The 16,897-nt window shown below is 46.4% G+C and overlaps 2 protein-coding genes across 2 annotated transcripts in view; one reads left to right on the top strand and one right to left on the bottom strand.

Annotated features, from left to right (window-relative positions):
* The window catches only part of LOC135386138 (muscarinic acetylcholine receptor M2-like), a 364,606-nt gene that overhangs the window by 17,591 nt on the left and 330,118 nt on the right, over positions 1-16,897 (bottom strand). The gene's annotated exons all lie outside the window — the stretch shown is intronic.
* Positions 7,954-8,823, top strand: LOC135385032 (uncharacterized). The gene has a single exon (XM_064614209.1). It carries the CDS (start codon positions 7,954-7,956, stop codon positions 8,821-8,823), a length of 870 nt encoding a protein of 289 aa, XP_064470279.1.

Below are 16,897 nucleotides of genomic sequence, written 5' to 3'. Positions count from 1 at the left end.
CAGTGAAAGACAGGGACTGCTCTGCAGTCCCTTGTGTCTGCAGGAACTACCAGTGCTGTCAACCCTGTAGTTGCTGATGTTATAAAACCACACGCAGAGGCGTTGGGTGCTGGACACGACATGTTCTTTCAATGGATTCCAGGACACTGCGGCATACCTGGCCATGATGCGGCTGATGCTGCGGCACGCGGAGCACATCACAAGCGTGCGTCACGACTCATCTATTTCAGCAAGTCCGACGCTAGGGCCATGTTGACTGCTTTGTGTCACCAACTGGCCACTGCTTTTTGCTTTCTTTATTGCATGCCACAACTTTGTATTACGAATATATATCCTACAAAAAAAAAAAAAACTTTGCTTTCTCTGGAATTTTCCCCACGTAACCACTAACATCCTTATCTTTCGGAATGCTTGCCAATGGACCTTTTTCACTATGGCCTATGCGCATGCGTACGACCTCGAGGCGCCGGAAAGGATTATCTCCGTCTTTACTAGATGGCGCACTATGGGGACGACAGAAGTGGGGACCAGTGGGGAGACCGCACGAATGGCGCGACCTTGTTGGCCCCACTCCGGACCGGTTTTGGTCCTTTGTGCTATCCACGTGGATTTGTTTTGACGCGCGCCGAGCATGCTTCGTTGGAGATGCCGCTAGGATACGACGCGTATGTGAGAAAGCTACATTCCTGAATGTTGTCCCGTTTCGTCCCCGTGTTCGTGAACCTCCCATTTCTGTGACCGGTCTGAAGCCAAGATCACTTCGTTCACATAATCCCCTTCCACACTCTAACAAAGCGGCCATTCACTCCGGCCGTATAGAAGCCCGTACGCACCATTTCTTCCATGATAGGCAAGCCTGAGCGATGGGCAAGACACGTGAACAAACACAAACTCGAAGGCTCGTGTCTTGCCCATCGCTCAGGCTTGCCTATCATGGAATTTATCCACCAGCTAGCCTGCATTTACGCCATTCTGTCAATCACCATTTCTTCCCTCCCGGCTATTGACACACAATTCTCATGAACCTTTAACAGGTCACACCTAACCCTTTAGATACCCTGCCAATGATGAGGACGGTACCCAGAAGAAGAACAGTCCCTGTTCGAAATATGGGCGGCTCCTGTCCTGAGGCAACTCCCTTCGCGTTACAAAGTAGTGCGTTACTGGAAACGCGTTACATTCGAGTAGTCAAATATGGTAACGCATTACATTTGGGAAAAAAGTAATAAGTAACGTAACGTCATTACATTGTTACTAACTAACGCGTGACGGCGTTATGCGTTACTGCGTGTTCGAGAACATTGTTTCATCGTCTAAACTTGAAAGCTTGAGCGAGGACCGCGCCTGCAGAATCCGGGAAAATCCCCGATTTTTTCAATTCATCTTCAACAATGACAAGAAGATCACATCGGCACCCATGAAGAACGCGAAAGAAGGATTATTGACCTACCCTGATTGAGATATGTCACCTCTGTTTACCACTATTTTTCACTCCCTCTGGTATTTTTCCGACGAATGGGGGCAAAAGCGACAGAAAAATAGCCTCTACCTTCTGAACAAGTAACAGAGTACCAAGGGATTGGCTGTTTGGATTTGTACTGTGTGAGATAAAAGCTCAGCGTCTCTATCAACCTTGACAAGGAGCACTCACTGGTCATTAGGCGTCATGGAATCAGCGGACAAGAACGTTCCTTCATTCTGGACGGAGCTAACTCCGTATTTTGAAGTAGTTAATTGTGATGGGAGGAAGTTCACGGTTCAATGCAAGCTATGCGTCCTGTCGAGCAAGACATATTCCACGAGCATCAGGTCATCATCATATCTAAAGAAACACCTCCAGGTAAATGAGTATCCCAAATTTAGTAGCTGGTTTACGCTTATGAATTGTGTGTGTTTTATTGTTGTATAAAAGCGTATACCTATTTTTGCATTATGTTTCTAAGCCATGTTTTACATGCGATGTGTAGGCGCTGCATCCGGCGAAAATGAAAGAATATTCACAGAATGAGACAGGATCATCGGTTGAGACACCTATGTGATTCAACCAAAAATGGAACATATTATAAGGACAACTCGTGAAGTAATGCAAAAGTAACGGCATTACTCACTAGAGGTAACGACGTTAATAACGAGTTACCTACTACAGCAATAGTAACGAATAACGTAACCCGTTACGTTTTGATAAAAGTAGTGAGTAACGGTAGTGCGCTACAAAATAAAAGTAACTTCCCCACCTATGCACAGTGTGACTGACAGTGTGTGAGTGACTGACTGAGTGTATTTGTCACTCATTGCTTTTATTGTAGTTAGCCATTTTCATTTTCCTAAGTGATCTGGAGTAGCCGACTCTCGTAATGAGTGCCTATTTCTCCTTATTTATTATTATTTTTTTCTTATCAACTCAACTCAGTGAAAGACGTTGGGAAAGTCGACAGGGCCTCATCTCTTCTGAGATCTATGGAGTTCTCACTTCTTAGATTCTGTGCTGACACGGCTGCACATACAAAGTTATAGAAACTGTTCACGTGCTGATATCGCGGTTTCAGAGTATCAAGACACTGGCCATTGGTGCACTATATACATGCGACCGACGGTTGACTTGAACTTGAGCTGCTTTACGCTTTTTTCTATCCTTAAATTGCGCGTATATATACGATGTTGATGAAAGTGATAGCGCGATCACATTATTAACACGCTAACTTTATATGGGCAATTACTGTGTATGCCCGTCCATAGCTTTATAGAGTCAACCACCACGTTACACCCCATCACAACCCATGATATGGCCACGTGACGACCCTATAAGGCCACAGCGTTTAAACGCGTTTGGCACAACGCCCAAAGATGCTGCCTCTCTCACTCTCTCTCTCTCTCTTTTTCTAATACGGTATTTGCTACATGATACATAGGACCCGAGAGTTCATGCAAAATGCATATTTTTTTAATGGGTTCTAATGGATATTCTAACGTTTCTCCACACATTATCAATCACAACGACACAAATCTACAACGTTTTGTGTGTCATATAACTGCATATTTCTTCCCGATTGTCATATGACATGACGGTTGCATAATATGTTGGCGCCACTGGTTGCATATTGCATCATATTTCGGCGCCATTTTAACCTTTTTTTCACGTCTGTTGTTCCCTTTGTTTTGCCACTGCTCACGTTATTTCAAAAGGGGAATCATCGGCCCAAAACCCGTGTTCCAGCTACACGTCTGAGCTACTACGTTGCGGTTGGGCTGTTTCGTGGAACATTATTAGTAGACTCGGCTAGCACCACTGGCACGCAGAACGAACTTCTGAAAACAGAACGCGCGACAAGTAGTCAGCGAGTTCAAGCTATGATTTATAAAAACAAGAGAATCAAACTATTGAAGACCGTGAGCGCCGTTCTCGAAGGCAATGAACAGCATAACGAAGAGCAGTCTGCACACAGCGTAGTTGAGCTAATTCGCCGGGAATAATATCCAACGACAAAGCGCACATGTTCGCAGTACATGGCTTTCTTAACTGGCAAGACGGAGTCTTTAATCGGTCTCGTGACAACGCATATGTATGTGTGTGTGCACTTTTTAGTACCTGATAATGGATATGGTGCCATACTGCAATGATCAACGAGGAATACCTGAGAGTGCACACGTGAACGTACGTTCCAACTGCCCATAAGGAATTGTTGCAACTTCTTTCACGCCTTCTCCGCGTCACCACCGTCCTCGGTAGCTTAGTCGGTAACGTCCTGGCTTGCTGAGCTCAAGATTGCAGGTTCGATCCCGGCCAAGGGCGGTAGCAATGTGGGGGAGGTAAAACATTGCTTTCAGCGCCGTGTGTCGGAGATTTCCGGCGCACGTCAAAAGAACTCCAGGTGGTCCAAATTATCCGCAGCCGTACCATGCGGCACGTGCAACATGTGGCCACACTGCGCGTAACATCACAGTACCATTCCACGTCACCATGTAAAAGCTCCTCAACTTCCAAAACTTGAGGTTGAACCTTTTGCTGGGGGATGGTCGTCATATCCCAGTAGACGTGAAATATTCCAGGTACGTCCCACAAAGGCCGCACACGTCGCATATGTCCGCCACATCTATGTGACGTTACCTGCTGTACGTCCACAATGCGACTTGGAAAGTGTCTATCGCTCTGGTATTTCTTGAGGTCCGCGTACACGGGGGGGGGGGGGGGAGGGAGCCCGCGTTTCGTATGGTGGAAGGCGAAAGCATATTTATTACCGCGCGGTCTGTATTGGTCTTGGATTGTGGCCGAAAGGTTGCTGGGCACCCCTCCCCATGCGGGGTGTGCTGCCAAAAATAGGTGCCTTTTTGCTTAAGTAGTATGTGCAGCATTCATTTGCTATAGCAATCAATCACTATCAATTTCAAATTGATTCAACACAGAAATAGCATAAATTTAAAATATCCCCGGAACATCAAAATATCCAAAATAGATGTCTATGCGACGGTTCTGGGATGTGAAATCAGTAGGAATCTGGCAGTCGCATGGATGTACTTTCTACGTAAACGGACTCTCTGTGAAGCTCCCATGGATATCCTAACATCTAATTTGTGATATCGCCGGGATAAACCTGGGACGTATATGGTTTGCTGGGATGGCAGTCGTTCTGGGATCAGTTTGTGTCTGCAATAGGCGACAACCTAGCCTTATATTGCGAGGTTCCAGTAACTCAGGTCACTGGTCAAGGGCAAAGTGGAACTTACCATCAAGGGCCTGGATCTGACGACAGCGATTACCATCATCAAGCTATCAAGATTCTGAGCTCATGAGTAACCTGCTGGAACACTTAAATGTCCGATGGCTACAACGGCTTGAGTGTGTTGATACGCAAGCTCAAAAGCCCTCAAGTACCGGAAAGCTCACACTGCATTGTCCTGATGCCAGAGCTCCTGCGCAAGCTTCCACCTGACCTCGAACTTGAATATCATCGTCAGAGGGGTCCTCATAAAGCTCAACTGCCCACTGCTTCTTCTGTACCACGAGATACTCAAGGCCGCATTCTAGAAGTTGATTCGAGAGATCTTTCCTCACCGATGATGTTTCTGCGGAAGAGGATAGAATACCGAGAACGCATAATGCGACGGAAAAAGGAAACTCTCCCTCCAAGCTCCTGTGTCTCTCGGGAACTTCTCCTTATATCCCTTCAGACTCCGCTTTGACTACTCAGACGGACCGGTTGATGGAACGTGCGCGTATTTCTTTTCGTCAGGTCATGCGCTTTCAGATCGTGCATTTGGCTCTTCATAATTAAATATTTCAATTTCTTACGAACATTCGATCCCTAGGAGGTTTATCAACAATGGAACGTACAACGTCCAGTGAAGGTTTTTCCGTGCTGCTTATGCCGTTTATCATTAAACGGCAAACTACGCAGGAAGTTCACCATTCGAGCATACAGGCCAAAAGGTAGTTCAAAGTCCATATACCAGATGGCGCCTCTGCGGCCGGGCAAATATTGTTTTTGGCGATAACTAGAACGGGGATCATAGACAGTTTACTACGTGGGTGTAGTTTATTAAGCTCTAGCCATATCGCTGTCGCTTTATGAAGAACACAGAAGTACTGCTCTTGTTATGAGAAAGGAAAGGATAAAGACGATGGAGAGTAACTGTTTCTGAGGCTGGAACAGACAAACAGACGAGCGCAGCCAGGGATTTTCCCACGATTTTCATTTCACGGTGTAGCGGTGACACACATAATTCGCTGTTTTTCCGTCCTCTTTGGAAGACATTTCGGGGAGGAGGGGTGTTGCGAGATCTTTGGGGGCGTTAAGGGGTGTTGGGAAAATGGTACTGACGGTGACATCGCCTTGAAAACGAAAACACTGAGTGTTCGTTTGCAAGGCGATGTTACGTCATCAAGCCAACACCAGCTGACCTGCCTATTCTTGTTATGTTCAGCTAGTTATACACGTGACAGAGTACCGTTTTTAATCTGCTAGCAAAATTGCGGTAAAACGGCGACGTGTGGTGGGAAATAATCCCAAATTCTTCAAGCAACTATGTATAATCTACGTATCCGAAATATGGGTCGCTGCTACTGATGGCTACGTAACTGACACGTAGCAGGCTTTTTTTTTTTAGTTTTAGACCCAGTGTTACGCGCATGCAATGCAGTTTTACCATCGTACCTGACCAGCAATGAGAAGTTGGTGACAACTTCGAAACAGTGTTGCCCACAGCCTTAACGTTTCATTTTCCAAGAACAAACAAACAAAAACAACAGCAACACGTATGAATGCAGTTGGGATAAAAATTGTGACGTAAGAGTATACTGAGTGCTCAAGCTATCGGATAGATACATTTTCTGAGACAGCGCTCCTACTGCTTTATGGTACCTTTACGTTAATAGTTGAGTGGAACGAACAATTGAAACATTTATTGAAACCTATCCCGGAAGCGACAGGGTGATCCGTGTTTGTAAAGTACAGCTTCCTGATGGAGCTGTCACTCGTAGGCCAGTTCAGCTGCAGTACAAGCTGGAACTCTAGGCCCATTGAGCACAGATAATGCATGGTAAGACGAAAAAGGGATGGAAATGGAAATTATGGTGCCGAAACCCGGGAACGGGAGCCTCCTGTACCTTCGGCATCTGCCCTGACTACACAGACGGACTCCCCTGCTACCAAGTGTGTTCTCTGCGACTCCTCTCATCGTCATGCCGCAGATTGTAAGCTGCCCCTTACCCCTGAAGAGAAACTCAACAAGCTCAAGCGATCCGGGTGCTGCTTCAAATGCGGCAAACGACGACACCTCGCAAAGGACCGTGGGTCGGCTGCTCGTCTTTCTTGTTCCCGTTGCAAAGGGAAACATCTCACATCTCTCTGCTGCAAGAACATGCAAACTTCGAACGTTTCTTGCACGGGCCCAACCTATAGCACCCCCCTTCAGGTGTCCTGTCCTCCTGTCGCTCTTCTTGAATCGACATCGCCACACACCTCTCAAGTCAACGTGTCGGCAGCAAACACAAGTTCCATTGTACTGGTCCAAACAGCAAGGATATGGGTACAAGGTCGGACTGGAGCACGCAAGAAGCTTCTCCGCATTTTGTTAGATAGCGGCAGCCAACGTACCTTTATAAGACGGGACACATCATGCAAGTTACGATGCGGCACTGCAGGATATGAAGAGCTTCCCATATTTGCCCTTGGACGCTGTGCTAACACTGACTCACCGTGACGTATAGTGAACGTAACCCTTCATTTTGCAGTTTCGCAAAACGAGGTCGAGATTGAAGCCCTAGAATTTGAAGATTTCTGCATGGAAACGTTACCCGTTCCAGATAACGTTCTCATTTCCCACGTGCGTGATGACAGCATGTCCGTTGCTGATGACCCGGCTCTTTCTCTGGACATTACTGGAGTCTCATTGCTCATAGGAGCCGATTACTATTGGATGATTGCTTCCGGCAACACGAAGAAGCTGCATGACGGACTCGTCGCTATTGAGAGCATCTTTGGCTGGGTAGTTCAAGGTCCACATGCGCTCAACTCTTCGTTGAAAACCTCTACTGTGCGAGTCCAAGTGACCCACATTCAGACTGACGACATCAGCATTTCAAAAGATCTTCTAGGATGTCGGACACCTCGTCATCAAGCAAGTAAATGAGACATCATCTCAGGACATATTGTTGAATAACCCGGTCTTGCAACGCTTTTGTGAGTCTACATGCTTGACTGACGAACGAACGATATGTTGTACTTGTTGCTGTACTTGTTGAACGGTATGTTGCTGCCTTGGAAGGGAGAGCTTACAAATCTGGGCAACAATAGAGACCTGGCTCGACGGCGTCTGGACGTACTTACCCGCACTCTTCGCCGCGATCCAGACCTGCTGTAGGGATACGACCGGACTATTCGTCAATATCTTAATGACAATCACGCTGAAAGAGTTCCCATTGAATATGATTGTTCAAACTACTCCCAAGTCAACTACATGCCTCACCATGCCGTAATTAGGAGGGACCGTGAAACAACGGAAGTTCGTATCGTCTTCGATATCAGTTCTAAAGCTCCCGGGACGGAATCTCTGAATGACCTTTTGGACCCTGGAGCCAACCTCAATCCTGATATTGTGCAACTCCTGCTGATGTTCCGATCTTTGGAAATTGCCATGAGTGCTGATATTGCAAAGGCTTTCCTGCAGATTCTCCTCGACAGTCCTGACAGAGATTTCCTGCGGTTTTTCTGGTACAGCACTCTACCCTCTACACAAGGAGAGCTACCACCTGTGGAAGTATGGCGAATGACTCGTGTACCTCTTTGGCGCAACTTTCCCCTTGGCCCTTTCTTGCTGTCTGCCACTATTTATCATCATCTGCAGCTGCAGGAGTCCGCCTTCCCGTCGACGATAGCAAGACTGAAAGAGCGATTTTATGTGGACGACCTTCTCACTGGTGCTTGTGATCTTTACGAGGCCACTCGGGTGTTTGAAGAGACACTTCAGATCTTCGATGCTGCCAGCATGCCTGTGAGCAAACAGATCACCAATGCAGGCCCCCTTCATCAAATCTTTGTGAACAGAGGTGTCACCAGAACAGCGACAACCGTCAAAGTGCTAGGCGTCACTTGGAACACCATTGATGACGAACTTTCATGTTCCCTATACTCCGTTCTCGATTTTTTGAGCGTCAAGAGAGATACGAAGCGGTATGTTTCGCAAGGTGTCTCACGGTTGTATGATCCCTTCGGATTGCTTGCACCATTTACCATCACCGCCAATACCCTATTCCAACGGCTATGGGAGAAAAAGACTACGTGGGATCCTCAGCTGACCCCGGAAGACGCACAAGTTTGGAACACATGATGTTCAGGACCACTGGTGTTCAAGTTTCTCACAACAACGGCTTCTGGCTGATACCTCGACGCCTCAACGGCTCGAATCTACGTTACTCGTCTTTGCCGACGCCAGTCCTCAAGCGTATGGAGCCGTTGTCTACCACCGAAGTGCAACTACGTCTGGGAACACGATCTCGTTTGTGATTGGAAAATCTCGAGTTGCACCCCTTAAAGGAGCATTAAAGTGGTATCTAACATGGCCAAAAACTGCTGTCATCTTGTAAAGCAGTGTGTGAGAAGCATTCCCACAAGATATTTCTGTCCAAAGTTGTGTCACCACGGTGCAATTAATTTGGAAAATCGCTGCCGCGGTGACAGGACGGAGCGCTCCAACTGCAGACCACACCCACTCTACTCTGACGTTGGTGATAGAGAGCCCCTCATTCGTTCGTAGGAAAAACCGTCTGCTACGAACATTGCGAGCTGTTCCTTGTTGACTTCTATTCTTTGTATGATTTATATCACGTCTTTTTTTTTAAAAAAAAGCACATATGCAGCCTGAAAAAAATAAGATTACGATCACAAGAGTAATATATCCGTGGCTTCTGAGCAATCTCTGAATTCACAGTAGCAGAAAGCAAGCGATGGCGGCAGTATTGTGGCGCCACCTGTTAGCCACTGAAGCAACTGCGCGGTGAAAACGGTCGGACAGGCTGTACACTATCGGGAAGCACGGGGTTTCCGCTTTACAAGCGCAGTTCATTTCGAGCTGCACCACTCGTTCTTCCCGTGGTGTCTGCGGTCCCAAAAAATCGTGGTTGTGTCGTGGACAGCCTTCAAACCCTCCGTTTCGGACATCACGTAGCCGGAGAACGCATGGCGTCTCCGAAACGGTAGCAGACGCTCCGGCCTGCGCGATGTTTCTCACTTCGATCATGTGGTCCGAGGTCCAATGAGGAGCGTCCTTACCACTTGCGTCACATAGTGACGCGCGTGCTGGCGCTCATCACGTGCCTATCGTGAAGGCCAAGGAGGGTGTTTCGCGCACGGGAAGTTCGGGGAGCTATTGCAGACGTCCCAATTTCGCTACGGTTGCACTAATTGTGGGAAAACTGTTTTCGGCCGCCTAACATTACATACTGACCAAAAACAGAAACAAAGTTGTGGGCCTCTAGACTGCTCCTTTAAGCGGCAGACGCTTCCCAGGTTGGAGCTGCTTGCAGCACTGCTTGCGACGCGACTGTTGGCGACTGTATCCGACGCTTTGCTCATTCCTGTTTCGAGCTGCTATGCATGGACAGAGTACATGATTGCCCTTTCGTGGATAAAGACCGCACCTTCTCGTCTACCACCTTTTGTAAGCCACCGCGTTTTGGAGATTCAACGTCACCTGTCTTTGAGTTGTTGGAGACATTGTCCTGGCACTGACAACCCTGCAGATCTCTTAACACGCGGGGTCTCCACAACTGCGCTCTTAAATGAGAGTCTTTGGTGGGCTGGACCTGCTTGGCTTTGTGATGAATCCACAGCTTGGCCTACAACAACGAGTAAGCCTCAAGCTACGATCGATGAGCCTCTGAATACATCTGTGGCTCCTGCACAGGCCTCTGCTCAGCCATTATTTTCGTTGGACGATTACAGCAAGTTCCCTCATGTTTTGGCAGTAACCGCCTGGGTCCTGCGCTTTGTTCACAATAGTAGGCATCCAGAACCTAACAGATACGTCGGAACAATCACAGCTCAAGAACTGTATTATGCCGAAACATGTTGGATAAAAACCGTACAAGGAAGCGTCTTCGGTTGTCATCCTGATAGCCATACGCAACGGCAGGCTTTATCAACCTTTATCGATGAAGAAGGAGTACTCCGCTTGCAGACGCGGTTGAACCTCAGTGACTTGAACCAGGCAACGACCAAGCCGATTATACTTCCAAGCAGACATCGATTTACGTGGCTATTGATCACGCATCTTCACGTTCATCAAATGCACGCTGGAGTACAAGGAACTCTGGCACAGCTTCGAGAGAAGTACTGGGTTATAAGTGTACGTCAGACGGCTAAGAAAGTCCTTTATTCTTGTGTGGTCTGTCGTAGATTTGGGAGCAAGCCCACATCTCAAAGAACTGCTCCTCTTCCTGCAGACCGTCTTTCTAAGACGCTTCGTCACTGCTTCGTCACAGAAGCTTCGTCACTGAAATCTGCATCGTGCGTTCATTTTTATCGGTACAAATAAACACGCGTGGTCACAACATATTGTCTGAACTTGTACTGCAGCTTTTCCAATATCTACAGATGCAATAACGCTAAAGAGAACATCAAAGAATTTTTCTGGTATTTTTTTTACCTCGGCTACTGCCATGGGATTGCGGCACGACGGTTGTGAAATGGTCGAAGCGTAAATACTAAACTTTTTGGACAACGTAGAACTTCCGTTTTCAGTGTGAGACTCGTCAACCACCATACCAGGAGCAATATCGCCTCTGGGGCTGGGCTCAGGCGATAAAACACCCCACTCTTTATCTCTCCAAATAAAGTTGCCGTTTAGTCGGTGCATCGACGATGATAGAGTGTCCAGCGGCGGTTCACCGTCACGAAAACGGCAACTGTAAATCATTGATCATTTCGCGCAGGTACTCATTCAGCAGTTTCATCGAAATTAGAACAAAAGGAATAGAATATATTCGTTCATGTTGTGCACACCTCAAGCAATGGCCGAACGCGCGTCACGGACGCTATGCGCTGCGAGTCTAGTGCTCTCGGTGGTATTGGAAGCATAGAAATCACGAAAAAATGAAACATCTGGTCACTAGTGAAGAGTTCATTTATGTGATTGCACAGTTAGCGATGCAACAGTTCCAGTGTGGCACAAAAAAAAAAAAAAAAAAAAGAGAGAGAGAGAGAGAGAAAAGAAGACGCTCGCACTTCACATGTAAACAAAGCTGGCTACGTGACGGCTATCACGCAAGGTACTTTCTCCGGAGGCCGCATCGCGACGCCACCAGTTTGTCGCACAGTCCCTATTGGCTTCTATATAGCTAGCCACATCACCCTATACACTTCGCGACAAGTATAGTGCGTCGACACCGACACTGCAGGAGCAAAACCATAAAGGCGGCACCTGGTGGCGCTACAGTATAATTCCTTAGGACGGGCTAACTCTGTGCATTAGACCGTCCTAAGATATTAAACTCCAGAAATTATGCTGTGTACATTTCCAGCACCGTGTGTTTTCCGTGAGATTTTTTTGCGAGATTTCCGGCGCACGTCAAAAGAACCCCAGGTGGTCGAAGTTATATACGCAGCCCCAGCTAAATCTACCCCAATTGCCTATTTAACTCTGTGCACCTCGTCCCGTAGTTAGGTTGGAGAAGGGCATAGGGTCGACAGTTCCCGTTTGATACCGATCATAAAAGAACCTTTACCATCATATGGTATCTTGCATCATTCCTTTTTGGTATGATACAAGACATGTGGTATCTCATTTCAATATCATATAAATTCATATGGGACAAACAAGATCTTGTACAAACCCATTTGGTCATTTTTCAGTAGGGCTTGTCGCATTGTTAGTTTGTCGCTGACATTTACAAAGTCAGCCTTACAATCCTTGCTCACGACGTCCTATAGTTAAACAGGACACAAGCTGACTAGTTCTTAGGACTAGTTCTGACACGACGACATTAACGCTTGCTAAAACCCACACGTCACATGTTTCCACTTGTACGTTTGCGTCATAAGTGGCTATGTATCTGTTCAACTAATTATGTTGCGCAATATTACGCACTCTTATTAAACAATGACAAGTCGAAATAAAAAATAAGAGAAAAGATATGCGAACCTTGGAACCACAAGCGCTAGAGTGACCACAAGACTATGATCCTGAGAAACGCATGGGGCTTTCCGCGCAATATTTCGCGCCAGTCGGAACGATTGCTTTGTGCATGCTTATGCAGATGAGCATAGTTCTTACCGCTCGGCTGCTTTGCATAGTGGACCCCTAAGAGTTGAAGTAGTTCCTTCAGCAAAGAAAGTGTTATTTTGCATAAAAATACATTTCGTTTTGCGATTTTTTTTTCTGCACGCATGAACGCAATAGAGTGCCCCCTCTTCTTCTTCTTTTTTTTTTTTTTCAAGTCGAGAGAGCCATTCTGAATTGCTCGTCGTTAAAGGCAGACAGACATCGCCAACAGCATCGTCATATAGTCATTGTTGATCTTCAGTTTATGGCCGTTCTGGGACATACAGGAAAAGGGCAAGAGTGAAGCATGAGGGAATCCATAGCCTCCTATATACTACATGCCTGCCCAATGATTTCGAAACACACAGGCGCCGGTCGTCTACAATAGTGGCGCTAGTTTCCTAGGTTTGTGATAGTTACCTCGATGCGATATCAGCAGTATCGGTCACGACGCCGTCCTCCTACGCACAGAGTGTAGATTACAACCGGTGGCGTCTGACAGTCGGAGACATGACATGACGACAGACACAAGAGGCTATAGCATATAGTGTGCTCTTTCACCCTCTCACATTGGGGGTGAAGGAAAGACGCGTCTCCGGAGATGCGCATGAACAAAAAAAAAAAAAAGAACAAGAAGAAAAATGTGTTCCTTCACGAATTTTTTGCGGACGATCTATCGAACGGATTTTTGTTCTGAAAACGGCTATGGTATCAGGTGACCGAATGGACCAGATGTTCTCATTGGGACAGGTTCGTAGCTGTTATAATTAAAAAAGTTAATTAACGATTTTCAGGTAATTAGTCATTCTACGGTTGGGCAACAGATGGCCAAGAACGTCCGCCGGCCTAGAGATGATAGAAGTGAAAAGAGGATGTCTATAGCCCTTATAAGTTTTTAATGAAAAATCTGTATCGAAACAAAAAGACACTCTGTATAGGAGGCTATGGGGAATGAATATATAGGTGGTGAACTCAGAAGCTCAATTAGTCATGCATATTTAAATTGTTCTCCCTGGAAGTCCCGGTTATCGATACGGTAATCACAGCAACGTGGAGAGCACTGCAGACGCAGAGGTCACTGTGAGATTACAAAACATGCTTCGTAATGTCGTGTTTTCTGCTGCGTTCAGTTTGGAGAGCTTAGAACGAAAATGGCAAACTGCAGAATATTTTCTTCGCAGGGAGCAAAGGGGTAAAAGAAATAATTTCCTAGCTCTATTCACCTTTCGCAAAAGTAAGCAGGCATGAGATGCATAGTGCCATCGGATTAGTCGCGTAGTTGCACCTGCACATCTGTACCCAGAGGGACATAATTTAAGATCATTTATAACAACCTGACAAAGTGTGACGTCACAATGAGTAAAACACACAGACACGGACACGGACACAGACACAAACACGCACGCACGCACGCACGCACGCAAAGACACAGACAGAGTCCTGAACAGGCAAAGGGAAACACAAGATCAGAATGTTCTCCTGTAACATGTGACATGGTAACTTTTTTCTTTCTGTGTATTTATGTCCTTACAAATAAGAAGCAGTTGTGCAACGCGAGTTTGACACCGCGTTTTACAACCACGCGCTACAAGAAAACTCTTAGAACCACAACCCGAAAACCATGCAGGCGCATTCTTCTTAAGAGTGGCACTTCATGACATCATGGAACATGTATTGTGAAGCCCAAAATCAAAGGAGGCGAACGAAGAAAGCCTAACGCAATTCACTCTGAACGTACGTGAGGTACAGGCAGGACGAACGTGACAAAAGACACCAAACCCCTTTTCCCTTCCTCTGCTATTTCCCACACAGACGCACACAGTTCGGAAGAGGGCAAAGCGAACTGTTTTCCGTACGAGGACGAAGGGGGGATTTTCTGAAATGCTAAGCTGCACAAGAAATACAGCAGTAAAAGACGAGGGCTCAGAGGTATTCTCTCCTTCCCGTATGTATTTTTCTTCTTTCGAGGTCTTCGTGGAGAAGGATGCTTCTGCTGCTGCTGCGGATTGCCCGGGGCGAGCTGCTTCTCGAGATAACACTAATAAAACCAAGCAGAAGACAGAATCGATTCCGCTCTGTTGATGTTGTTACTTGTGCAGTTCTTCTTCATCACGCTGCGCGTGACAGGTTTAACGGTTGTAAAATGATGCAGGGTATCGTGAGAAACAGAAAAACGAAGTATATGAAAGGTGACAAGGAATCCAGATATATGCTGTAAGTACGTTTTTAGTAGTTACAACTACAAATCGCACTAGTTAAAACTAGTTTGCAACTACTAGGATGTAGTTGTTTAACTACATTTGTAACTACTCCCTCATGCAATACTAATGTAGTGATATGTCATGCAATGACACAAATATGGCCTCCAATCTGACGACGGAGGGGGCGTAAGCTTTTTTTGAACGTGCTGTGTGTGTCGATCGTGATGTACCGTGATTAACACAAAAGATGTGCTTTCTGCTCATGTGCATTTGAAACAGAAAATAATACCAGTGCGCTCTGCGCAATGCGTACTCTCTTTATTGCAATACTTCTGCACGCTTTGCTTTCGAGTGTCTGCATGCGTGTGATACGCAGGAGTTGTCGCTAATAAGCACAAAGAAAGAAGGCAGTGAAGCACACGGAAGACTAAGCAAAAAATGCGAACTAGTTGCAGCTCGCTGTAACCTAACTACTGTAGTTAACTACAAAAAATAAGTGTAACTAGTAGTTGTAACTACCATTTTTGCAAGTAGTTTCTAACTACTCTTTAACTACCATGTAGTAGTTTAACTACAAGCAGTTAACTAGTGCACATCCCTGAAGGAATCTGAAGGTGACTTCCAATCCAGTGTGAAAGTAGGTAATCCTGCGCGGGGGTGGTGGCTTCCAAAAGAGCTTGGTGTCCGATCTGGTTGTGCGTTGCACTGCACAATACTACGGTTCTGAATAATAAGAAAGCCCATAGAGGTCCACATTGCAGGCGGCATGGGGATATCTGCGAAAATTCTAATATAGTATAGCAGACGACAGCTCGAAGGTGAGGTCGATATGTCTGGAAGCATGCCTATTTGTTGGCTCTCCTGCAGTAAAAAAGGGAAAAAAGGAGCGAAGGAAAAGAAAAAGCAGTAGAGGCAAAAAGAGAGATCAAAAGGATTAGTGTTCGGGCTGCCACGGGATAGCCTGGGCTGGAAGGAAATTACAAAATTCTCCAGAGACGTACATGTTAAAAGAGCCTCAGGACGAGCGCCGCCGATGTTTCGAACAGAAACTGTTCTTTCTTCTGGGGACCCAGAAGAAAAATAATCTCTGTTGGAAATATCGGCGGCTCTCGTCCTCGGGCTCTTCCCTTAAAAGGGCTTGAGACACTTTCGTAGATGTTGTTCATTACATCATGAACGCATTCTGCTGCACGCCACAACACTGAGGGAAAAAGAATTATCCTTCTGCGTGTCGTACTTAGCGAGATACAAGCCCTCGAACACACTCCCGAGCGAAGCGCGTTACGTCACAAAGTTCATGGTTGCGTCGACTCCCACTGGCACCCGTAAGCACGTGACTTCCCGTGCGCTGCCTCACTGGCAGCGGCGATGGTTGTGATGTCAGAGTTTCGGTATTCGCGGTGCCCATTTTCTCAGCTCCTATTGCCCACTTCGCTGTGAAGCTTTCAATGCAGGTTCACATCGGTGCAAAGAAACCTCTTTTTATGTTTATCTGGGATAACGTGGGATGACCTGTCGTAACCCCTTTAGCATTTTCTCACCGGTTCGCTGGATTTTCGACCCTAAAGACATACATAATGAAGTAAAGACGACACAAAACACAAAGGGACGAAGGAACAGACAGGACGAGCGTGCATTCACGAGCGAGCATTCGCACCAATTGTTCGTCGTGTTGCCTAAAGACATGCATGTTTCCTATCACACCGGCCCCTAATGCTGTCTTCAACACCCTTTCACTGCTTACAAACATAAGGCACAACTGGAAGTTGTCTTGGGTTCCCAGCGTCAGCGGTTGCATGTGGCGCCACGTCACTGATTTGAGTTAGACCGTTTCACTATTTGTAAACAGTGAAATGTTTTAACGGAAATGAGTGACACGGCGTGACGCCATAGCCGCTGCGCTGGGAACCCTAGACAGCTTTCGGTTGTGCCTTCTGTTTGTA

The sequence above is a fragment of the Ornithodoros turicata genome, chromosome 2 (assembly GCF_037126465.1).
Source record: "Ornithodoros turicata isolate Travis chromosome 2, ASM3712646v1, whole genome shotgun sequence".
In the NCBI taxonomy this organism is placed as follows: domain Eukaryota; kingdom Metazoa; phylum Arthropoda; class Arachnida; order Ixodida; family Argasidae; genus Ornithodoros; species Ornithodoros turicata.
This window is presented reverse-complemented; position numbering and strand designations above follow the sequence as displayed.

Excerpts from the sequence above, each read along its gene's own strand:
- LOC135385032 (XM_064614209.1), top strand. The coding sequence starts at position 7,954 with ATGCCTCACCATGCCGTAATTAGGAGGGACCGTGAAACAACGGAAGTT.